The 23,632-nt window shown below is 50.7% G+C and overlaps 5 protein-coding genes and 1 pseudogene across 5 annotated transcripts; 3 read left to right on the top strand and 3 right to left on the bottom strand.

Moving 5' to 3' along the window:
- The first annotated feature begins 214 nt into the window (after positions 1–214).
- LOC101753612 (60S ribosomal protein L17) lies at positions 215–2,665 on the top strand. The gene is made up of 7 exons (XM_004978550.4): positions 215–367; positions 486–522; positions 616–656; positions 1,649–1,879; positions 1,966–2,068; positions 2,173–2,240; positions 2,328–2,665. Exons 1-7 carry the CDS (start codon positions 365–367, stop codon positions 2,358–2,360), a joined length of 516 nt encoding a protein of 171 aa, XP_004978607.1. The 5' UTR covers positions 215–364; the 3' UTR covers positions 2,361–2,665.
- Positions 2,666–3,034: 369 nt separating this feature from the next.
- On the bottom strand, positions 3,035–7,424 carry LOC101769983 (annotated as a pseudogene).
- Positions 7,425–9,875: 2,451 nt separating this feature from the next.
- On the bottom strand, positions 9,876–11,235 carry LOC101769579 (probable indole-3-acetic acid-amido synthetase GH3.8). Its single transcript, XM_004980085.1, has 3 exons — positions 11,182–11,235; positions 11,013–11,065; positions 9,876–10,827 (listed from the first exon to the last, which is right to left on the bottom strand). Exons 1-3 carry the CDS (start codon positions 11,233–11,235, stop codon positions 9,876–9,878), a joined length of 1,059 nt encoding a protein of 352 aa, XP_004980142.1.
- A 545-nt stretch (positions 11,236–11,780) lies between these two features.
- LOC101769167 (pollen-specific leucine-rich repeat extensin-like protein 1) lies at positions 11,781–13,322 on the top strand. The gene has a single exon (XM_004980084.1). It carries the CDS (start codon positions 11,781–11,783, stop codon positions 13,320–13,322), a length of 1,542 nt encoding a protein of 513 aa, XP_004980141.1.
- An 854-nt stretch (positions 13,323–14,176) lies between these two features.
- Positions 14,177–17,210, bottom strand: LOC101753204 (amino-acid permease BAT1 homolog). Its single transcript, XM_004978548.3, has 8 exons — positions 17,007–17,210; positions 16,641–16,901; positions 16,158–16,176; positions 15,840–16,059; positions 15,538–15,719; positions 15,148–15,437; positions 14,928–15,057; positions 14,177–14,738 (listed from the first exon to the last, which is right to left on the bottom strand). Exons 1-8 carry the CDS (start codon positions 17,114–17,116, stop codon positions 14,391–14,393), a joined length of 1,560 nt encoding a protein of 519 aa, XP_004978605.1. The 5' UTR covers positions 17,117–17,210; the 3' UTR covers positions 14,177–14,390.
- A 3,144-nt stretch (positions 17,211–20,354) lies between these two features.
- On the top strand, positions 20,355–23,591 carry LOC101752791 (probable auxin efflux carrier component 1b). The gene is made up of 6 exons (XM_004978547.2): positions 20,355–21,663; positions 21,924–22,197; positions 22,306–22,391; positions 22,483–22,640; positions 22,736–22,812; positions 23,194–23,591. Exons 1-6 carry the CDS (start codon positions 20,643–20,645, stop codon positions 23,258–23,260), a joined length of 1,683 nt encoding a protein of 560 aa, XP_004978604.1. The 5' UTR covers positions 20,355–20,642; the 3' UTR covers positions 23,261–23,591.
- Positions 23,592–23,632: the final 41 nt, after the last annotated feature.

Raw genomic sequence — 23,632 nt, 5'->3', positions numbered from 1 at the left:
TATTGAGAGATTTTTTTTACTGTTTTGCAAAAATAATTGACCGGACAAAAGAATTGCAAATCTAAACGGTAAAATAAAAATAAAAAGAATCTGACTGCGAAGCCAGCCGGAAGCCTAGGACCCAGCCCAGAAAAAGTCTCTTGTTGCCTGCCCGCCCGCTCTTGAAATCGCCAACATGGGCCTTCAGCTAAGGCCCGCAGTCGGCTCGGCCCATAACGAGCCATTAGGGTTTTGGTGCCCCTAGTTCCCGTGCCACCTACATAATCTCTCTCGCTCCTGCCGCCGCCGCTTCCTTCCCCGCCCCTCGCCGCCGCCGCAGACGCCTCCCATCCCCCTCGAGGCCGCCCGCTCGCCGGTTGCAGCCATGGTGAGATCTCCCTCCCCCCATCTTCTCGCGCGCGCGTGTTGCATCTTGGTTGCCGCCATGGATTTGGTCTCGCCCTTACTGATTCCTGCCGTGCGGCGGCTCTTGCTTTTGGTTCCAGGTGAAGTACTCGAGGGAGCCGACCAACCCCACCAAGTGTAAGCGTCGTCCCGCAAAATTTTGGTGTCGATTTGTATGTCTTCGGCTTTTCTGATAAATTTGTGTTTCTGTTTCTGTCTGATGCGTTGCAGCCGCCAAGGCCATGGGCCGGGACCTCCGTGTTCACTTCAAGGTGAGAGCTCCCTTCCGCGCTCTCGTTTCGAGAGATCCCATGATTTGTTTGCGTGCACCTTAGCGTTCTTCCTTTAGTTTTCATATAGCCCGTTCATTTTGGACTCACTGGTATCATCATTCATGTCATTCCTCGTAGTTATTGGTCCTTTCCTTGATCTAAATAGAAGAGACCATTTGTATATAGCTTCGTCCTTTATATGATACTCTGTAGATGGTTTTTGGAGCATGGCTGTATTGTAAATTATAGTTACAGCTTGTTTGATTTAGTTAGCAGAAGCCAAAAGAGAATAGACAGAATGTGACCACTCTTGTAAACTTTAGAATGCCAACTTCATTGTTATTGGGTTTATGATAGCTTCATGTCTATTGGTTCAGTAAATTTGCTGTTTTATCCTATTGCTTATTCGGTGAATTCTCTGTTGTTGCTGTGCAAGTTGCTATATAGTATTTGTACTGCATGTGTTTCCCCTGTTCTGTGTTATAAAGGTGTCATTGTGTTTATTCTGTGATGCTGAAGTAAGATTGGTTGTTTTGTGTGCTAGAGTAAAATGACACAAATTTCTGGGATTGAAATTGTTATAGGTCCACCATTTCTAGTAACTGCATTAAGCGTAGTTATGCAGTGCTTTGCAGTTTATACGTGAACTTTATACTACAAAGTTGTGGTTTCTTTAGTTGGTGCCCTAAAGAAAAAAGCAGGATGCTGTGTTTCTTGGTAGCAGTATCCCCGTAAACTTTAGGAACATTGTGTTCATCGTTATTGGGTGAACCGTTGGCCCTGTCCATGTGTTGGACAATTCCATGTCAATTGGTTCAGTAAATGATGGCACATTTCTCTTTCTCAATTTGTTAGCTTGGTCTGAGTCAACTTTAGTTGTGCTCATCCATATAAATGCACACATTATTCTTCCTGTCTGCCTTTTATACTTCGAAGAAAAGTATGATGGTGCCCATTTCAGGGTTTGTTAATGCTGTCTGTAATACTTGCAGAACACCCGTGAGACAGCGTTTGCCCTCAGGAAGTTGTCACTCACCAAGGCCAAAAGGTACCTTGAGGATGTGATTGCTCACAAGCAGGCCATCCCCTTCCGGAGGTACTGCGGCGGTGTTGGGCGTACTGCTCAGGTTAAGTCGCGCCACTCCAATGGACAGGGACGCTGGCCCGTTAAGTCTGCTAGATTCATTCTAGATCTTCTCAAGAATGCAGAGAGCAATGCTGAGGTCTGCAATTTTACTGTATCCTGTGAGAGCTATCTTTGTTTCTTTAATGTTATGTTATGCTAATTATGTGAATTTCTCTGCTGCAGGTCAAAGGTCTTGATGTCGATACCCTCTATGTGTCGCACATTCAAGTGAACCAGGCTCAGAAGCAGCGGCGCAGGACCTACCGTGCTCATGGACGCATCAATCGTAAGTTTATCTGAAGTTGAAGTTTGTTCCTTTTATTGTCTTTTGCTATGTTGTGGATGTTTTGCTTGTTGCAGCTTAACAACCTGCTTAACTACTTGTTGCAGCTTACATGTCCTCCCCATGCCACATTGAGCTGATCTTGTCGGAGAAGGAAGAGCCAGTGAAGAAAGAGGTTTGTGGTTCTATACATTGTTCGCGCCCATCTATCCAATACATATAAACACTGTTGTGCTAATGCAGTCGATGGTTTGCTCTTCAGGCTGAGTCTCAGATCGCAACCAGGAAGGCTTAGAGAAGGGAGCTCTGCAGTATTAGAATGGATTGTAGCTTGTCTTTGGCTGAGTGAAAATTTTGGCCGGTTATCTGGTGTCACTTTTATCAGTGTACTGCTGGCTCATACATTTGTCACCTTGATCACTATCTGTACTGTGCATGCAACTCAAAGCTCTGGATCGAGTGTCTGTGGATTCTTTTCATATTTGTATCGATGGTGACATCAATGCTTGTTAATTGCCTGGTCTAGGGGCGTTTGCACAGATCCTTTGTTTGGTTGTGGTTTGTTCTATCTCGTGAGTAAAATTTCAGAAACTTCACACATGGTTGGAGATTGATACAGACTACTCTCTCAATCCTGAGATACAGGTATTTTGGTTCCCTCCGTCTTGAAATACAAGGCATTTTGGTTTGTCATCCCTCGAGTTAAGAGCATTTCTGGGTTTTTTTTTTGGTTTTTATTTGGAATGCCTTCTTGTGCCAACGAAGCAAAGTTAGTGTTGGATGCCAAGGCGTTTCATGCTACTTCATTCATAAGGTGCAAACGATAAGGAAAACTATGGTAATGAGGAAGAAAAACACTTTTCCTAACCGCGTGGTACCAGCAAACACATCGGACAATGAGGATGGACAAACGTTGAGTAGGTAACACAAAGGTATCAACCTGGCCTGGAGTCATGAGGTCGGTAACGATCACTCTTCATTGATGCCCTGAGATGGGCGGGACACGCGGCATCCATCAAGATGGGGTGCACGAACATCAGCCGGAGCTGAACATTCCTTGCCGGTCGATTCGAAGCGCTCACCTGGAGACCATTGCGGCAGCTTGGGGTTGAAATGGTTAGAGACGACGTGCGTCGAGCAGGTCGATGATGGACGGGGCGGCCACACACCGGGGCGTCTTTGTATTGTCCAAGGGGCGCGCCACGAGAGACGGCATAGTCCATGAGCTCCTGGAAGGTGCCTGGCCGGACGACCCTGATCTCGAGCGGCCCGATGGAGCCGTCAGCGACCCGGCACTGCCATGTACACGGCGTTCAGGGCCTCCTCCATCTGAAGGCAGCACATGCCGAGCGTCTCCTTGTCCAATGTGGCTATGGCTTCTACCCCCTTACTGGACAGCATCTGCATCATCTCCCAGTAGATCACGTAGCGCACTGGGATGCTCTCGGTGTACGCCTGGCTGGTGTAGTCCAGAACGGCCGCGCCGCCATGCCGCCGGCGGAGCAGCGCGGATGCGCGCTGCACCACGGCCTCGTCGGTCTTGTCGGAGTCGATGCATAGCAGCACGTTCCCGCGGCGCACGAACCGGAACTCCGGCGCGGCGTTGTGGAACCCCGTCACGCGGAGGACGTCGCCGACGCGGTACCGGTTCAGCCCGGAGTAGCTGGTGATCACGACCTCGTACTCGTGTCCAGCCTCCGCGTGCGCGAGCTCCACGAGCTGGTTCTCATCGCCTCGCGCACCGCCTCGCGCCTTGAGATGCCGGCCACCGCCTCGCGCACCGACGTGTCGGAGACGAGGCAGGGGCTGAGCTCACCGGCCTCGATATCGGCGGCGAGCTGCTCCCAGTGCTGCTGGAAGAAGCGGATAATAACACGGAGGAAAACGGAGGCGAACGCGGCGCCTATGCGCAGGACGGCGCGGCGCTGGCAGAGGCCGCACGCCATCTGCGCGTACATGCTCCAGAACGCGTTCTCGCAGAGCATGGCGTCCATCGGGGCCGTGTAATTATCGTACGTGCCACGCCGGCGATCCTTGAGGTGGTGGGCGCCCTTGTAGTAGCTCGCCGTCAGGGCTGGCCGTGCAATCAGACCACCTGGCGTCTTGATCTCGGCCTTGACGAAAAGGAAGTAGAGACAGGCAGACAGCTATCGATTGTTCGTCCACCCTTACTAGCTTCTTCATCACGAGGTGGTCTGATTGATAAAACCATGCATGGTAACTTACTGGTTCATGACAGGCATCACGAGGCTCATCAGCTGCTGCCTGCGGCTGAGCTCATCGTCGACTATGGGCATCAGCTTGCGTTGGCCGCCCGACGTGCCGGAGCTGGTGAGGAACTCAGACACAGAGCGGTCGCCGTCGGCAATGCGCCGGATGTACGGCTCCAGGTCCTCGTAGGTCACCATGGGCACCCTGCGTCCCTGCCCAGAACGCGGCGCGGTCGGTGGCGCCGGCGAGGTCGCACCTTTTTTTTTTTTAAAGGAACACTGCTAGGGAAACACCATTTGTACCGGCCCGCGCCGGCCAGGTCGCACCTTTTTTTTTGAAAGGAACACGGCTAGGGAAACACCATTTGTACCGGTTAGAAATCCCGTTTAGTACCGGTTCCGCAACCTGTACTAGAATTCGGTACTAGAGGGGATCTTTAGTACCGGTTAATCGGTACTGAAAGATATTTAAAAATTAAAAAGAATGAAATCCTCTGTTGGGGAAAATATTAATGACTTCCTTACATTCCTTAAACGACGGTCATAAGAGCCCGGACCCACCTCCAGCAACAGTGATCTCCGTCGGCTTGGCCCGACCCTCGAGTCACAGGGTCGGACGTGCCCGACCCCTCGGGTCTCCGCCTCACCCGACCCCGGGCGCAAGGGGTCGGACGCACCCGACCCCTCGTCGCAAGGCTCTGCCTCGCCCGACCCCGGGCGCTAGGGGTCGGACGTATCCGGACCCACAGGACAGAGCTTCGCCTCGCCCGACGACGTGCGCGGACCAGCAAACAAGGGCGCAGATCTTGTGGGCCCCACCGATCTCGCCATAAATGCAACCGATGGGGGGCGCGTGTCTAGGAAACGGCTCTGACACACGGAGAGGCGCCCGCGTTCCTCGACGTGACCTGCCGAAGTTTTTGGGCGGCGCATTGTTGCCATGACTGCACAGGGCTACAGCTGCACCGTCCTAACCCTCTCCTGTGACATTCATCGTAGGGCACTCAACGCCCATGCTGCAGGGTGCGCCGCCCGATTTCCCGCTCGGCCTGGCAGCAGGGGCGTGTCAGCCGCGCCCTCCGGTCAGCACGCGTGGCTACAGGGGTCGCCCGTCATCTGCGACATGCGCGGCTACGATGGCCAGTCATCATCATCAACTTGCACAGCTACACTGGCCGGTCACCACGCATGTCTTGCATGCTCGGCTACAGTGGCTGGGTCATCGATGGGACCGAACGGCAACCCCAGTGGCACGGCCCGTCTCCCTGTGCTTTACCTTCCTTGCTTATATTTTTACTTTACCTGACTCATGGCTCGATTTAACTCCTGTGTCCTCCTTACGCTATAAAAGGAGGACCATTGGGCCCGAGAAGGGGACGGCTTTCGAGTGAACCGAACGATCCCCGACTCACAACCCTTCCACACGAGCATCAGTACACACCCACAGAGACTTGGGACCAGCTTCCCTCTCTCGTCCGTTTGTAACCCCTACTACAAACTCCGCACGAGTAACACGAGCAGCCTCCCACACTGGACGTAGGGCTATTCCTGCCCGAACCAGTATAAATCTCGTGTCCTCTCGTGTAACCATCCGAGCCTTACGCGCATAGAAAATAAATTTACTTGCCGGAGTCTTCACCCGTGATTCTTGACACCGACATCCCCCGACCCCGCCGGCCGCCCGCCCCGCCCTCTCCCGCTGCCAGCCACCGGCCCCCGCCCTGCCGCCGCTCCTCACCTCAAGCACGAGGTGAGGGGCGAGCAGAGGGGGGAGGAGAGGGGAGGCCGGGGAGGGAGGAAGAGGCAGGCGGTGGAGGGGAAGGAGGCGTTGGCTATGGAGGGAGCTGAGGGAGGGGATAAGGAGGGAGGCAGAGGTGAGTAGGGCACGCGTGACCGCGTGAGAGGATAAGGATGGAGGGCCGTGCCTCGAGGAAAAAAGTAAAGAAAATTAATTGCGCGGATGGAGGGAGTCATACGAGGGCTTTAGTACCGGGTGGGGGCTCCACCTGGTACTAAAGGGTCACCTTTAATACTGGGTGAAGCCACCGGGTGAAGCCCCCATCGGGTACTAAAGGCCCTCAGACATATTAGTACCGGGTGGAGCCTCCACCCGGTACTAATGGGTGACCTTTAGTACCGGGTGGAGCTCCCACCCGGTACTAAAGGACCTCCGAGGGATCCCAAATTTGGATCCGATACTAATGCTAATATTAGTACCGGGTCTAAATGTGACCGATCCTAAGGAAGTGGATTAAAGGTCCATTCCCAATTATATTAAAAAGAAGAACATTTCAGATGGGAGAATTTTAGAACATCTAGGTTGATAAAAAAAGAACAGAGAAAACAACAACAATTACACGGCACAGGACGTGTTAGGTCCTGACGGCAAGAATGGCTACGCCATTGTCCAGCTATCTAGGTCATCTCTAACTCCGAAGAAAATGTTGTCATTTTTTGTTTCTTTTCGATCAAAAATCCTTGCATTTGTTTCCTTCCAAATTACCCAAGAGGTTAACATGATTAAGGAGCACAGGTCTTTGCGCGAGCTGCTAGCTGATCCTGCCATTCTTGTCCACCACTCGTGGAGGTCATCATCATGCTCCGGCCATTCCCTCCGGTGCACTGTTGGGATCGCTAGCCATTCCGAGATGAATGCTTAGATCTTCTTAGTGAATCTGTTGTCAGCAAAGAGGTGTATCGCCGTTTCAGGTGCACAGGGGGCACGTTGATTGGTTCGGCCAACCTCTTGCTTGTAGTCTGTCAGTTGTCCATGGCCTGTTTTGAATGACCAACCAGAAAAATATCATGCAACTTGCGTGTCAAAGTTTGTTGCCGCGAGCAAAGGCACTGAGCCGTCGGCAATGCGCCGGATGTACGGATCCAGGTCCTCGTACGTCACCATGGGCACCTTGGCCCGGAAAGTGGCGCGGTCGGTGGCGGCGGCGAGGCCGCAGTTGCTGGCGAGGTACTCCATCGGCGTCGGCGTTGCGGGCGAGGATCTCGGCCAGCACGCGCTCCTGCACGGCGTCCACATCGGCGGTCATCTCCTCGATGAAATGAAGCTTCTCGGAGTCGATCGCCCTCGCCGCACTAGTTGCCGGCGACGGTGCTGGGCTGGTCGACGCGTCGTCGTCGGTCATTTCCGCCATTTGAGTAAAAGGTGGAGCTGCCTGCACTGAATGTCCGGAGAAGGACAAGAAATGGTCTGGGAATTGGGATGCTGGGGTAGGAGTAGGACTAGATTTTTTTTTTATAGCGAAATGGTTAGGCATGGGACTAGATGCCGCATGAAGCTTTCCTGTGGCAGCTACTTACTCTATATTGTTAACGTGCTGGACGCACGGTGCATTATTTGGATTTCCCGGTGGCGATCCTACGTGCTCCACTTCGCCATCTACATGCAGCCAATTACGGCCGTGAGCTTCAGCGTCTCTCTCCCATTACCTCTGTAATCTCTCTCAATGAATAATATTCTTGCATGTGTTTGATGATCGAGACCAGGGCGACAACGGGAGAGGAGGATCAACGGATTGAGATACAAGCATGCGTGTGGGGTCTTCGTCCAAGAAGATCTATTAATTCATGCAAGAACTGATCAGCAGGTGAGTAAAAAACGAATGCCAATGCATGAACTCTCTATCCGTACGTGCTCCTGCACAATCGTGCCTGCTATAGCTAAAACTATATATGGTTAGGATAGGATCAAACGTCAAAGATGGTGTAGGCGGCAGGTTGCACGCGTGCATTGTTGCCGCTGGTCAAAATTTTGTTTTTAAATGTTTCCACCTCCTAAAAATAATTAGAGTTTCTAAATGCTACAGAACAGAATCTTAAAAAAATCGGGCACTCAACATATGTTGCAATAGTTAAGCATCGATGTTGCAATTACTGTTTCTGCATGTCTCACAATGAATTTTCTATCCCAGAGTTGAACGACGTAGTCATTTTTACACATTATTTTTTCATGTTGCAAATAGTGACCGTTAATGTTGAATGGGTAATTTTTAATGTTTCGTTGGAACGTTCCATGAAAAATTTCTCATCCAACATCCGGATTGCCGGATGCAAATGGAAGCAGTGAGAAGGGAAGTTCCCCTTATCCACATAGCGCAGGCTATTGATCATGTATCTGCCGACCATCATTTGAACCAATTTATGAGACTGCTGATGCAGTCTAAGAGAGGGAACATAGTGTTATACTTAGATTCACATGCTAACTGGCAAGTATGATGGACGCATTAGTGATAAAGATTTGGAGGTCAAACATTTGCTGATTGCTATTTGAATCGATCTCGTCGCTCGTCATATGAACCACTATGTCAGTTTTATTATATCATGAAGTGGATGAAAATTATTGTGAACTGTGTTAAAGTTTTTTTTTTGTTACTAATAACTTAAAAATGGGTGATGCTAAATCGTTGGTTATTGAATCTAAAATTCTTGTTTACTGATTTTTTAAAATATGTCTTTTTCTCTTTTTTACAGCTTTACCATAAATCTAAAATCATTACTTACTATATTACAAAGTTCTTGTTTGTTTGGTATTTTGAAAAGACGTGCCTGTGGCGCGTGCATCTCCACTAGTAGTAATATATGCGCTATAATTATTGAACACGAGAATACGAGATAGTAATTATAGGAGCCAATCATCTTAATATTTCCACCGCTCTATTCCCTTTGTCCTAAAACCAAACAAGATTCTAGGTTTATTTGAAGTTAATTTTTTTAAAATTTGATCAAGTTTATACTAAGAAACATCAAAAATTATGATACAAAATAACTACAGTTAGATTCATGATGAACTATATTTTTATAATATATTTATTTGATATCATAAAAGTTGTTTGACCAGGACAGAACGAGAATAGTTTCTTTAGGATGTACTCTCTCCGTCCCGCAAAGAGTGTCTTTTTAGACTCTAAAATTTGTCCCACAAACAGTGTTCGTTTACCTCCTAATAAATCTCATCTAGTTAAAGCAACACTCACAGTAATAAAGAAAAGCGTGTGGAGAAGCGTGTGGAGCAAATCAAATGATCAATTGATGTTATTTCTCTGGTTCCATTGCATGTGCATTTATTTAGGATCTAGAAAACTAAATAGGCAGCACGATTTTCAATCACAATTAGTAATAGTTATTAGGGATAACATAGGTATTTCTCACCACTACTATTGTGTCTCAATTTTTCTTAAACGACACTCTTTGCGGGACGGAAGGAGTAGGGAGTAATTTCTAATGGACTTCCTTCTTTCCTTCTCTATGCTCCAATGGCCTGGGCCAAGTGGCGACTGGTACTACCCCACAGCCCCAAACAGTAGCGTTTTTGGTCTCACGATTGAGTTCAGAGTGGTTTTGGTCCCTTGCAAACTCAGAGGAGGTTGTGGGCTAGTTTGGAGGCGCTGCAGTAGCCAATCTTTCTTTTCAACGGACACCTTTCCTTAGCATTTATAGTGGTCCAAATAAAGATGCAAATGTTGATTGCTTGTTGATTGCTGCAATCAACAAATAAACAGGTGCATGATGACCCAATCACCATGACAAACTACACAACTTGTACTTGTACAGGCACAAGGACACAAATTATTGATACACTGATCGATTCACATGAACGGAAGCGTAGCTGCACGCGCTTGGGCTTTGCCAACTTCCTTCTCCTTTGGAGAGAAGCTTAGCATTTCTGGTGCCCAGTCCGGCAATGCCGGGCTCAAGTGGCTGGAGACGACGCGCGAGTCGAGCAGCTCCATGATTTGCGGCGCCGTCACGCACCGGGGGCCCTTGTACTGCCCGGCGGACGCGCCACGGGAGACGGCCAAGTCCGCGAGCTCCTGGAAGGTGCCCGACCGGACGACCCGGATCTCCAGCGGCCCGATCGAGCCAAGCGCGACCCGGCCCTCCCGGTACAACCAGTTCAGCGCCTCCTCCATCTCCAGGCAGCACCGATCCAGCACGTCGCCGTCCACACCAGCGCCGCCGCCGCTCTGGGCTCCCTTGGCCTTTAGCAGCTCCCAGTAGATGACGTAGTGTCCCGGGAAGCTCTTGGTGCAGGCCCGGCTGGTGGAGTCCACCACGATCGCGCCGCCATGCCGGCGGAGCAGCGCGGCCGCGCGCTCCACCGCGCGCTGCAGGTCGGCCTCGTCGGTCTTGTCGGCTTCCACGGACAGCAACACGCCCTTGCGGCGCACGAACCGGAACCGCGGCGCCGCGTTGTGGAACCCCGTCACGCGGAGCACGTCGCCGACGCGGTACCGGTTCAGCCCCGTGTAGGTGGTGATCACCAGCTCGTACTCGCGCCCGGCCTCCACGTGGGCGAGCTCCACGAGCTGGCTCGCGTCGCCACGCGCCTCGCCGTCGACGGGGAGGAACTCGAAGTATGCCATGAAGGGCATGATGGTGTAGGACACCTCCGACGGGTCGCACATCGGGGAGAGGTTGACGCCGAAGGCGCACTCCGAGGACGCGTACAAGGTGGAGAAGATCGGCAAGCCACCGCTGTAGCCACCTGCAAATTTTATGCATTTTGAAATGTAGCTTGCCATTTCATTTGAACCAGTGCTTCACAATGTGCTCATTCCAGCCATCGATGCCAATGCCACCTATGAATTCAAAGCTTGCCATTTCATTTGTATCCCATCTAATTTCAGTAGCCATGCAGTGCATGTTTGTCCTCCCGGTAGCCTTACAAGAGGAACCAACAATACCAAGGGTGCTGATAGTTCTTGTGGCACAGTGCTGCTCACTCCTGATACTGGGTGTCATTCGAACTACCTGCTGTTCGGAGGTGCAGGGAACTCTAGACATGAAATGGATGGAATGAAACAAGATCATCTACACAGCCAAGAATCGAGAATTGGATAAATTCAAGTATGCCATCTCTTATGCCACGAATGAAGGTTCACTCATTCACACCAGAGGGTAAGCTGAAGCAACCGAATATTTATGATTTTGGGGAAAGTATGCCATCGCTGCATGTTGGTGTTAGCTCTAGTAGATTCAATTTTGATGGTCTTCACAATTCCATGACCAAAGCAGAACAATTCTGAATGGCATGTGTGCAGAAGGAGCTGGAAGGTTACTGAACTGAATGTCTGAATCATGCAGGGGAGAATATGGTTGCAGTACAAGTGCAGGAAACGGTTCGGCAAACATGTCCAATCAGAGAAACCATCGACTGGTTCAGAACTTCAGATATGACGGCCTTCTAATTTCTAAATGGTTGGAAGCCGGCAATCCGATCCATGTTCGTCTAGAGAAAGGAGCTTCACCCCCACCGCCACAGCCACAGGAAGGAATTTTCTGGACGAAATTTGGAGAAAAGAAAAACAAACAGAAAAGATCAAAAGTCGGATTCGCAGCTGGCGTCGGCAAAAGTCGGATTCCCGCCACGCGCCTCTGGCCTATAAATCCATCCTTCTCTTCTGCCGCTCCATCCATCCATCCTTCTCTTCTGCCGCTTCATCCATCCATCCTTCTCTTCCGCCGCTCCCCTTCCGATCCGCGTCGTGGAGATGGCGGCGCTGGGCCCGGCGATCTTCTCCCGCGGCTTCCGCTTCAACCCGACGCCCCTCGAGGCCGCCACCTACTACCTCCCTCGCCTCGTCGCCGGCGCGCCGCTGCACGAGGCCGTGCGCCCCGTCGTCAACCACGCCGACGTCTACGGCTGCGAGCCCGCCGACCTCGCCCGCCAGTTCTGCCCGCTGCCCAGGACCGGGCACCGATTCTTCTTCACCCACTGCAAGCTGCAGCAGCCGCAGAGGGCGGGGAAGGCCAGCAGGGCCACGCGCGCCGCCGGCTCCGGATCGTGGCACTCGCAGAGCGTCAAGGACGTCGTGGACCACGCCGGTGTCAAGGTCGGCGAGATCAGGAAGCTCCGGTACAAGAAGGGCGGCGAGTACACGGACTGGCTCATGGACGAGTACTCGTGCTGCTTGGAGGACGCCGTCGCCGGCGACAGGCAGTTCGTGCTCTGCAACATCTACGTGTCCCCCAGGGCCGATCAAGGCTCCGCGGCGCGCCAAGAATCCGCCGCCTTCTTCGCTCCACCTGCGCCTGCGCCCGTCGTGATTGCGCAGGCTGCGGCGCCCAAGAGGCCGGCGCCGCAGAGTGCCGAGCCGCCGTGCCCCAAGCGGATGCGAGGTGACGTCGCCCCGACGCCTCCGGTCGTGCAGCCGGCGGGTTATTGCACGGCGTCCTTCGCGCCACCACTGCCGTACGTGCCTCACATCGCCACTTCAGCTCAGCCTCCGCCGCCGCCAGTTCCGACCCGTCTCGCAGCACCGCCGCTGAGTCGCTCGCTGGCGCCCACACCACTGCACCCGCGTTCGCCACCTCAGCAGCAGATGCCGCCGCCGCCGACTCTCCCGGTGGTACGTGCCTGCCACATGCCAGTGCAAGCACCGGCACGTCACTGCCAGCCGCCTCAGCCGTCCGTGCAGAAGAAGCAGAGCACACGCGATCCGTTTGAAGCCGCTGAGCTGGGAGACGAAGCAGAGGAGGAAAGGGTGGCAGCGCCTGATCCCAAGGAGTCCCCTGCAGCGCTTGTTGATCAAGATGACGACTGGGCCGAGTTGGAAAAGTGCATGGACGACGCCGTGCCAACAACCGAGGGCTCGACGGTGAGTGAGGACGAGATGGACCAGACGAAGCAGAGCACGGACGATCCGTTTGAAGCTGCCGAGCTGAGAGACGAAGCAGAGAAGGAAAGTGTCGCAGCGCCTGGTCCGGCACAAGATTTCGACATGGACGAGTTTTGCAGGTCACTAGAAGGAAATGGCGACTTGGTAAGGCTCTTTGAGGATGAAGACAATGTGTTGACAGCCGAAGCAGAGGAGGAAGCACCTGCCAACTCTGAGGGCTCAACGATGGCTGAAGACGCGCCTGATCCATCGTCCATGGAGGAGTCGCCTGCGGCGGCACAAGATTTCGACATCGACGAGTTTTGCAAGTCAGTACAAGACGACATATGGGCATGCGAGCTGGACCACTTTGCATGCTCTTTCGAGAACGAAAGCTTCTCCTGGGAGTATGGATTGGGAAGGCTTGATGACTGACGACAGCAAGAGCAGTAGCAGCTGCAGAAGAGCTCCATCCAGAAGAAGGATTGCGGAATTTGTAAACTTTTCTGCGGATGAAAATAATGTTATCCTTCCTAAATGTAACAACTCTGTGTGTTGAATTCAGTTTGGGCAGTCTTGTGGTAGTATACATAGTATGTTTTTGAAAGCTCTGGTTCCAAATTTGTTTCTGCGGATCAGGGTCTTACCAAATTCTGCAACCTGCGTGCAATAGCTATTGGCGTTTGGCAACGCATTCTAAAATCCTCTTACCCTACGTTCCTTATCAAACTGAAAATACGAACGCTATCTCTCCCGTCCCCTTCCTGCGTTCCGGCCGGCGGCGGCGTGAGCGTCGAGGCGGTGGTGGCTAACTTGCGGAGGAGTTGGCGCACGGGCCCGTGTGGTTTCGCCTCAAGAGGCAGAAACTTTGGACGCAGCTCCATTTCGTCTATTCATCCAATTTTGCTAGAACCCATTGAACGTGGAAGCCTTACGAAAGGTAGCACAACATCTTGTCCAATTCCTAACGCAGGTGACTGGAATGCAGCTGAGAGTGCACAACCATCAGGTTTCTGAAATGTACACTCGGCTGCAACCGCAAGGTAGGGGGTGAACAGCCAGCTAGCTCAGCCAGAGTTGGATTGCAATGGATACGGCTCGATTTGGCTTCAGTTAAAAGCTGCCGGGTTGGCTCGTTAATCTTTCTTTCCAGGACGACGAGTTATCTCTGATGTCATTACCCAAGCAATGGAATTGCATAATGGTTGTGTTCTAAGCATCGTTTTCTGCACGATTACTGCTATTTGCGTTAATCTATCATCACACAGGAGCAAGTCTCTACCCATTAGTATCACAGAAGAATAACTAACACAGTTTTCACCTTTCCTGCTTGTTATCATTCAAATCTGAAGGCCCCATTAGTGTTACATTTTCAGGACTCCTTAACGTCTCATCCTATTTTCAAAAAAAAAAATCATCCTATAACTGACAGCAATAACTAGACCACCTGAAACCGCCTCAGCATTTCAAACTGAAATCACATCACAAGAACTCCACAACACCCTATGCTCCCAAATTTGCGATGGGTCCCTTGAACCAGTGTCGTGCCCTGACGATCCACGACCACAAAATGAGGGTGAACAGTCCACCGACTGCGACCGGAGTGTAGTTGAGGGTATCCTTGGTCACCGGGTATGAGACCGGCAACGAGAAGAGCACGGTGATGGTTGCCACCCACAGGACGGCGATCCAGCCCACAAGCACACTGTACCGGCCAAGGTTGAATGGGCCTGGCACGAAGCTCTTGTACGCCAGTGTCACACGGAACAGGATTGGAAGCGCATAGGCAATGTAGACTGCGGTTGTCGCGACTGATGCCATCGCCTGGAACGCGACGAGGCTACCCAGAGACTGCATTTGGATCAGAAACAAGCTGAATCATGCTTTGATCAAAATGCTACCAAAGTAGGAATGATCTGAAAGCTCATTTCTGAAGGGTAGTAGTGAAATGATTCATCGTTGATCAAATGCTGCAAACGTTGGAACTGAACTGCAATCTCATTTCAAAAGATTAGAAGTAGAATGATTATGTTCTATTACCGGCAATGCCATGCAAAGGGAAATGAAAGCTGAGAACCAGACAGCGTTTATCGGCACTTCTTGCTTGTTAACTTTATGCCAGAGGGATGAAAGTGGCATTGCCCCATCTCTTGAGAACGCATAAGTCATCCTAATAACCAAAATGAGGACAATGGTGAGTAATTGTGATCACTCTACTATGGAGTTCAGACAACTCAATGACAAGTAAGCAGAGGATCACCTCGAGTTGCTAGTCATTGAGCTCATGCCACAGAAGTATATGGCGATGGCAACAATCCACAGGCAAATGATTCCTCCAACACCATTCCCATACCGGCTTTTGAAGGCAAGGTAGAACACTTCAGCAATCGCATAACCTCCCGCATCATTGTCAGGGTTCAGGAGGTAGGGAATGTCCTTCACTGCAAACGTGATGCCAATTATGTAGCCCCAGCCAACTATTATCGATATACCAATCGCGCTGATTATACCAATCGGGCCATTCCTGTCTGCATTTTTTGTTTCTTCGGTCTGCGTGAACAAATTTAGAATCAAAGAATAAGGATAATGCTACTTACCATAGTAAGATTTCCGAAAAAGATTGAAGTTACTCTTGAGAATTTTTCTGTACCATATGTGCAGACGCGTCGTATCCTGACAGTGTGTATTGGCTCATAAGGAGCCCCAGAACAAAGATGTAGAGGTTATTGTGAATTCCAGCACTGTTATCGTTGTTGAAATGGGTGAACACAAATTTTGCACTGGTCCTCTCAGTAGCAACAACTGGTACAGCGATCGCCAGGGCAAAGACACCTGAAAGAGACAGATATCATACACACCACAGGTAACTTAATGAGCCTTCAATCAAAATATAAATACTAGGTGTTTTAAAGTTTTGTAAGCGAAGAGACCCATACTCAATAGAGACATTACCTAGCATATTCCAAACAGCAGCCAACTGCCCAAAGAAAGATAGCCAAGTGATAGAGAGGCTGTTGACGATGGCATGGCTCAGCAGAATTACAGCATGGAAGGCGAAGACAACATACTTGGATGCCAGGTACCCTCCACCATTGTTACCACCGGTACTCAACAGGATGATCACTTGAATCAACTGCGCTAGAGAGAAGTCGATACTGGCTGTGCCTGCCCACTGCCAAAAAAAAAAGGTTGGTGGAATTAGCAGTCCAAAGACTGAAAACTGACTACCTGAGGGGAGAAAGGGGGGTTCTCAGAAAATTTTCTGGTTACCTGCCCCACAATGTTGAACCTGAAAGTAACAGAGGTAAAGAAACGTCAGGTATTAGAGCCTAGAAAGAATTGAGGTCAGAATTCAGAAAGAATTCACGGAGAGAAGAGCATGAAAAGATGATTAGTGCATGGTGGAATCAACCACATCCAATTTGAGGGCAGCAGCAATGATGTACTCAAGTCAACGCGTACTGAAAAGAGAGCTCCAAGCTAAAATTTAGTACACGAGACCCACACGAATTGTATAAAATTTCTGTAAGCAATCAGTCTGCAAAATTTAGTAGCCTTAGCACATAATATTAAAGGAGGGACATTGACCAGGGTGGGGCGCATAATTGCGTACAAAGATTTCATTTTCATCTGGCCAACGCAACTAAACGGAACATGGGCATGGCACACCGTTGAAACTACAAATTCGATGAACTGATGATAAGGACTAATAATGCATGGTGGATAGGAAGGTAGTAGTAGTAGTGGGAGTACCATCCGGTGATCCAGGCGGCGAACGGCGCCCAACGGTCGCCGGAGAGGCGCGCGCTCCAATAGTAGAGGCCGCCGGAGGTGGGGAAGGCGGAGCAGATCTCGGCCATGGAGAGCCCGACGGCCATGGTGAAGGCACCGGCGACGAACCAGCCGAGCGTCATGGTGGCGGGGCCGCCGAAGGTGAGGCCGGTGTTGTAGAGCGTGGTGACCCCCGTCAGCACCGAGATGACGGAGAAGGAGATGGAGAAGTTGGACAGCACCCTGCGGGCAAGCGCGGTCGAGGAAGAACCAGCAGGTAAATATCGAGCGAAGCAGGAAGCAGAACAAGAAATGGTCAAAACTGACACCGGAGAAAGGGCGGCGTACGAGAGGTGGCGCTTGAGCTCCTGCTTGTATCCGAGCTCGCGCAGGCGGCCGTGGTCGGTGCCGGGGGCGTCGGCGGCGGCGGCGGCGGGTGGGGGATTGTTCCAGGTCATGGCGCCGCGCCGTGGGCAGCTTGCACCGTGTGGTCAGCGAGGTGGAGCTGTGCGGTGGGCGACTGGCGAGAGGTGCCGGCGGGGAGACGCTTGGACGTGGGGAGAAAAAGTCAATGGACGAGAGAGCGGTGGTGACGTACTGACACTGACATGTGGAGCTCAGTCAACTGTAGAGTGAGCCGTTCGTTTGGCAATAACCTCTGCATCTTTGATTTTCTTTCCCCCCGGATGTCTCCGATGAGACTGCTTGCCAAGAGTCTCCATCGAGTGAGAGGGTCATAAACCAGATTTTTATAACAAAGCCCTAATTGCAAGGCATGTTTGGCCGGAGGGTGTTAAAGTCCAATACCCGTCACATCAGATATTTAATGCTAATTAGGAGTATTAAACATAGACTAATTACAAAACTAATTGCACAGATGGAGTGTAATTCGCGAGATGAATCCATTAAGCCTAATTAGTCCTTGATTTGACAATGTGGTGCTACAGTAACAATTTGCTAATGATGGATTAATTAGGTTTAATAGATTCGTCTCGTGAATTAGCATATGCTTCTGCAAGTAGTTTTCCTAATTAGCATCCGTACATCCGATGTGACACTGAACACCGTGCTAAACTTTAGCACCTGTCACATCGGATGTTTGGATACTAATTAGGAGTATTAAATATAGTCTAATTACAAAACTAATTGCACAGATGAAGTCTAATTCGCGAGACGAATCTATTAAGCCTAATTAGTCCATGATTTGACAATGTAGTGCTACAGTAACCATTTGCTAATGATGGATTAATTAACTTTAATAGATTCATCTCGTGAATTAGACTCTATCTGTGCAATTAGTTTTGTAATTAGCTCATGTTTAGTCCTTCTAATTAGCACCCGAATATTCGATGTGACCCTGCTAAAGTTTAGCACATCGTATCCAAACAACCCCTAAGACATCTTCTTTTTCGAAAAGTAATCCTAAATAGGAAATGCTGATTTGGGACACGTTTGGATACTCCCGCTAAAGGTTAGCACATGTCACATCGGATGTTTGAATGCTAATTAGGAGTAATAAACATAGGTTAATTACAAAACTAATTGCATAGATGGAGTCTAATTCGCGAGACGAATATATTAAGTCTAATTAGTCCATGATTTGACAATGTGATGCTACAGTAACCATTTGCTAATGATGAATTAATTAGGCTTAATAGATTCGTCTCGTGAATTAGAGCAGGGGTTCTGCAATTAGTTTTATAATTAGTTCGTATTTAATCCTCCTAATTAGCATCGGAACATCCAATGTGATACTACTAAAAATTTAGCATTTGCTATCTAAACACCCCATTTGGCTCGTGGATTCCCCTGCCCTCTTTTACAGTTTGATCAGTTATGGTGAGCACGTCGTCATGTGCTGGTACGCTGCATGCATGCAGGCTCCCACAATGAACCAGAAGCCAGGGTGCTCTCCTTGCAAGCGTACGTCAGGCTGACGATGACGGAGCCTTACGTGTCGTGTGCCCGCTGCATTGTGCATTGCACTGGAGCCGGAGTGGAGCAGGTCAGCTGCCCTGCCCAGGGCCAGGGGTAACGTAACGTGATGTATTGTGTACTACGTAGGAATAGTTGTACACTTGTACGGTGCAGTCACTGAGAGGTAGGGTAACAAAAGTGAAAAGTCCAAGCCTACTGCACTGCACCGCACCGCACCGTACTGTATTGGCTGTAGTACTGTTCCAGCAGAAGCAGCAGCCCGAGGCTGACCGTTGACGTATGTAGCTAGTCAAACAAAAGAAAGCAGGCAGACGCAACAGCAGCAGATACCACCGTAACACAGCACCGCATAAAGATTCCATGGAGTTTACCAAGCTCTCATTCACACTTGCATGCTTTTTACGTGTGTTATATCGGATATTCGGATGCTAATTAGGAAAACTAAATATAAGCTAATTATAAAACTAATTGCAGAATCTTGTGCTAATTTGCGAGATGAATCTCTTAAGCCTAATTAATCCATCATTAGCAAATGGTTAGTGTAGCACCACATTGTCAAATCATGGACTAATTAGGCTTAATAGATTCGTCTCATGAATTAGACTCCATCTGTACAATTAGTTTTATAATTAGCCTACATCTAATACTTCTAATTAGTATCAAATATCCGATGTGATGGGTGGTAAACTTTAACACCTTGTTGCCGAACAGGTTAAGCAAAGGTGCTACTGAAACCGGGGTTGAGGGTGCTCTTGGCATATGATGCGTACACGTACGGATACGACGTGGCAGCATCTCATCCTGTTCGCCCGTCGTCCTCTTGGTGCTTCACTAACCTCGTACGTACGTCATTACGACTGCTAGTATCACCGTAATCCAAAAGGCATTGAAGCATTGTGAAGAGAATCGATCCCCTGTCCAGCTGCTGCCCTGATGATAGAGTAGTCTCACGCTCACTCTACTGTACTCGAAGTTGCAGGAGGCCGACCGAGCAAGGCGCCAAAGTCCAAGGCTGCGCAAAGTCATCTCCGTCTTTATGAGGGAGATTCTCCCATACACACACACACACACATGATGGCAGGCTGCTGCTGCTGGCGCTGCAAGGGACAACATTTTCCTCCACCTCTCACTCCTGCTAGTAGCTCAGACACGTCACAGGCCTCTCTCTCTCTCCCTGGCCGCCTTCCTTGTTGGAGTACCACAGCTTCCGATGCAATGGCTTTCCTGTCTGCCATTACGACAACCGGAAGCGACCTCCCTCTCCCTTCCCTACCTTGGATTTCAATTCTCTCTCTGCCTTTCCGCCGCGCGCGCAGACCTACCTGTACCGGCTCCCCTCTCCCAGCTCCTCCTGCTACCACTACCACCTCTGCACCTGCAAGCCAAGCCAGGCCATGTTTAGTTACCCCCAACTCCCAACTTTGACACTATGCAAAAAGAAGATTCCCCATCACATCAAACTTGCGGTACATGCATGGAGTACTAAATGTAGACGAAATTAAAAACTAATTGCACAGTTTTGTTGTACTTTGCGAGACGAATCTTTTGAGCCTAATTAGTCAATATTTGGACAATAATTCATAAATACAAACGAAACGCTACAGTGTGCTACAGTGCTAGCACAGTAATTTTGCATCTCCCAAATTGGCCAACTAAACAAGGCCCCAGCCGTGGAAACCGCACTGTACTGTTCCGGTGCTGCACTCTTCTGCAGCTCTGCCTGCAAAAATCTCTCATGTACAACGCCATGCTTCCCCTGCATTTCCTGCCCTCTCTCTGACCCGCTTGCCTCATCTGTGTCTCCTCTCCTTTCCTCCGTTCTTCTTCCTCCTGTCCTGTCTTATACTTTACTCGAGACCAGAGGCCATTTGCTTGCTGTGCTCTTCTTCTTGCTCTGATCCAGTCACCATCTTCTTCTCCGCACTCCAGCCATGTTCTAGCTAGCCAAAGCCCAGTAGCCCACAGAACTCCCGCATTGCTCGCCGCAAGACCTCGTTTCGTTTCTACCCCTGTTCCATCCCAGCCAAGCAAAGCAACCCAGCAGTCATGATCACCGCCCTCGACCTCTACCACGTCCTCACGGCGGTGGTGCCGCTCTACGTCGCCATGACGCTCGCCTACGGCTCCGTCCGGTGGTGGCGCATCTTCACTCCGGACCAGTGCTCCGGCATCAACCGCTTCGTCGCGCTCTTCGCCGTCCCGCTCCTCTCCTTCCACTTCATCTCCACCAACAACCCCTTCGCCATGAACCTCCGCTTCCTCGCCGCCGACACGCTCCAGAAGCTCGCCGTCCTCGCCCTCCTCGCCCTCGCCTCCTCCCGCCTCTCCCCGCTCCGCGGCCGCCTCCTCGGCCTCGACTGGAGCATCACGCTCTTCTCCCTCTCCACGCTCCCCAACACGCTCGTCATGGGCATCCCGCTGCTCCGGGGCATGTACGGCCCCGACTCCGCCGGCACGCTCATGGTCCAGGTTGTCGTCCTCCAGTGCATCATCTGGTACACGCTCATGCTCTTCCTCTTCGAGTACCGCGCCGCGCGCGCGCTTGTCATGGACCAGTTCCCCGACGGCGCCGCCGCCTCCATCGTCTCCTTCCGCGTCGACTCCGACGTCGTCTCGCTCGCCGACGCCGCCAAGGGGGAGCTCGAGGCCGACGCCCACGTCGCCGACGACGGCCGGGTGCGGGTCACCGTGCGCAAGTCCACCAGCTCCCGCTCCGAGGCCGCCTGCTCCCACTCACACTCACACTCCCAGTCCATGCAGCAGCCGCGGGTCTCCAACCTCTCCGGGGTCGAGATCTACTCGCTGCAGTCGTCGCGCAACCCCACGCCGAGGGGCTCCAGCTTCAACCACGCAGAGTTCTTCAACATCGTCGGCGGCGCCAAGGGAGCGGGAGGTGACGAGGAGAAGGGCGCCGGCGGCGGGCACTCGCCGCAGCCGCACGCGCAGGCGGCCAAGAGGAAGGACCTGCACATGTTCGTCTGGAGCTCCAGCGCCTCGCCCGTATCCGAGCGCGCCGCGGTGCACGTCTTCGGCGCCGGCGCCGAGCATGGCGATGTCCTCGCTAAAGGTAACATCTTTTCCCTCCCCCAGTACTAGTGGCTAGGACACTTCTTTTTGGCTGCTAGCTAGCGATCCTTGTCGTGTGCTGTCGACCATCCGACCAAACCATCGGCTGTTCAGGAATTGATGAAATTTCATGAAAACCAAAATTCCGTTAATATCCTCTGCTTTTAACAATGTAAAATGCTCTGCTTAAATTGGTGAATAGTAGCGTGTGAGATGGCTAGCTGAACTGAAATTTCATTTTTGATCATGCATTGAGCACAGGAACCCAGGCCTACGATGAGTACGGCCGCGACGATTTCAGCAGGACCAAGAACGGGAACGGCGCGGACAAGGGCGGGCCGACCCTGTCCAAGTTCGGGTCCAACTCGACAGCTCAGCTCTACCCCAAGGACGACGGCGAGGGGAGGCCGGCCGCGATGCCGCCGGCGAGCGTGATGACGAGGCTCATCCTGATCATGGTCTGGAGGAAGCTGATCAGGAACCCCAACACCTACTCCAGCCTCATTGGTGTCATCTGGTCCTTGGTCTCCTTCAGGTCTGTTCATCAAGTTCATTTGTCCAATCTTCAGGCAATGTTTCATGAGTCATTCCTGCATTTCAGCTAAATAATCTTTGTCCGGTCTGTGAACTGTGATGCATTTAGGTGGGGAATTGAAATGCCTGCGATCATCGCCCGGTCGATCTCGATCCTGTCGGACGCAGGGCTTGGGATGGCAATGTTCAGTCTAGGTGTGCACATCTCTGAACAATACTACGTTGCTCAATGCTTCTGTTGCTGTATCATGTATAGCTGCAAGCACTTAACTGCCACATTTTTCAGGATTGTTCATGGCATTGCAGCCGCGGATCATTGCCTGTGGGAACAAACTTGCTGCAGTCGCGATGGCCGTCCGGTTCCTCGTGGGTCCAGCGGTCATGGCTGCTGCTTCCATTGCTGTGGGACTGCGTGGAGTTCTTCTGCACATTGCCATTGTTCAGGTATACTGCAATCTTGTGTGTCAAACTAGCATGCTGTACATGTACAATACTGGGAAAAAAAAGTCCACAACTTTGAATTGCCACTCAATTTTCAGGCTGCTCTACCTCAAGGAATTGTGCCGTTTGTGTTTGCCAAGGAGTACAACGTTCATCCTGACATACTGAGCACAGCGTAAGATCCTCCCTTTGACATTCCTTAGTTTTTCTTTTGCTCAGTACCAACTTCTTTCTTGCTTAGGTACAACCTGTCCATTGATGCTCTTTCTTGTCTTGTAATGAGGAATCTCTGACCATGCTTCCTGATTTCCTTTTAAATTATACAATCATAAATCATCATGTGAAAAGAATCACAAAACAGAAATCATCACCCACCGAATTTCCAATGATTCCAAATGATAATGTTTGAGAAGTGACTCGTGCAGTCAAAACGAAATAATAAGGGAATAAACTAGGACAGAATCACTGAATCAGCATGATTGCTCCTAGTGTTCATTCTTGCTCATGGACCATGAGACAGTGACAATGATCATTTATAATGCTCTCTTTGCTGCAGTGTGATCTTCGGAATGCTGATTGCTCTACCCATCACCCTGGTCTACTACATCCTGCTGGGGCTCTGAACTCTCTTACCTCTCAAGTCTGCAAAAGCTTGATGCTACTGACGGTCTTGTTTAGGTTCCATGACTGTTGAGCTGCCTTTTTGTTTGGGTAATCCCTGCTAAGATGGTAGGCCAGTAGTGGATAACCCTACCACTGATAGTAATAGCATCTCTGATGTCTAGGTTGTTTAGTGGATATCAACTATTTCAGATTGAAGCATTAGAATTCTGATGAGCACTAGAATTTAATAACAAAGAGGGTATTTGTGATGGCATAGTCTGTGAGACATTGTTTGTTATTCGTCAACTTCTCTGATCAGATCGATTAGAAGTCTGGCAGCATTTAACTTTACATGGTGTGCACTGCTGAAATCGACGAATTTCTCTTTTGTG

Source organism: Setaria italica, chromosome VIII (assembly GCF_000263155.2).
Source record: "Setaria italica strain Yugu1 chromosome VIII, Setaria_italica_v2.0, whole genome shotgun sequence".
Taxonomy (NCBI): Eukaryota; Viridiplantae; Streptophyta; class Magnoliopsida; order Poales; family Poaceae; genus Setaria; species Setaria italica.
This window is presented reverse-complemented; position numbering and strand designations above follow the sequence as displayed.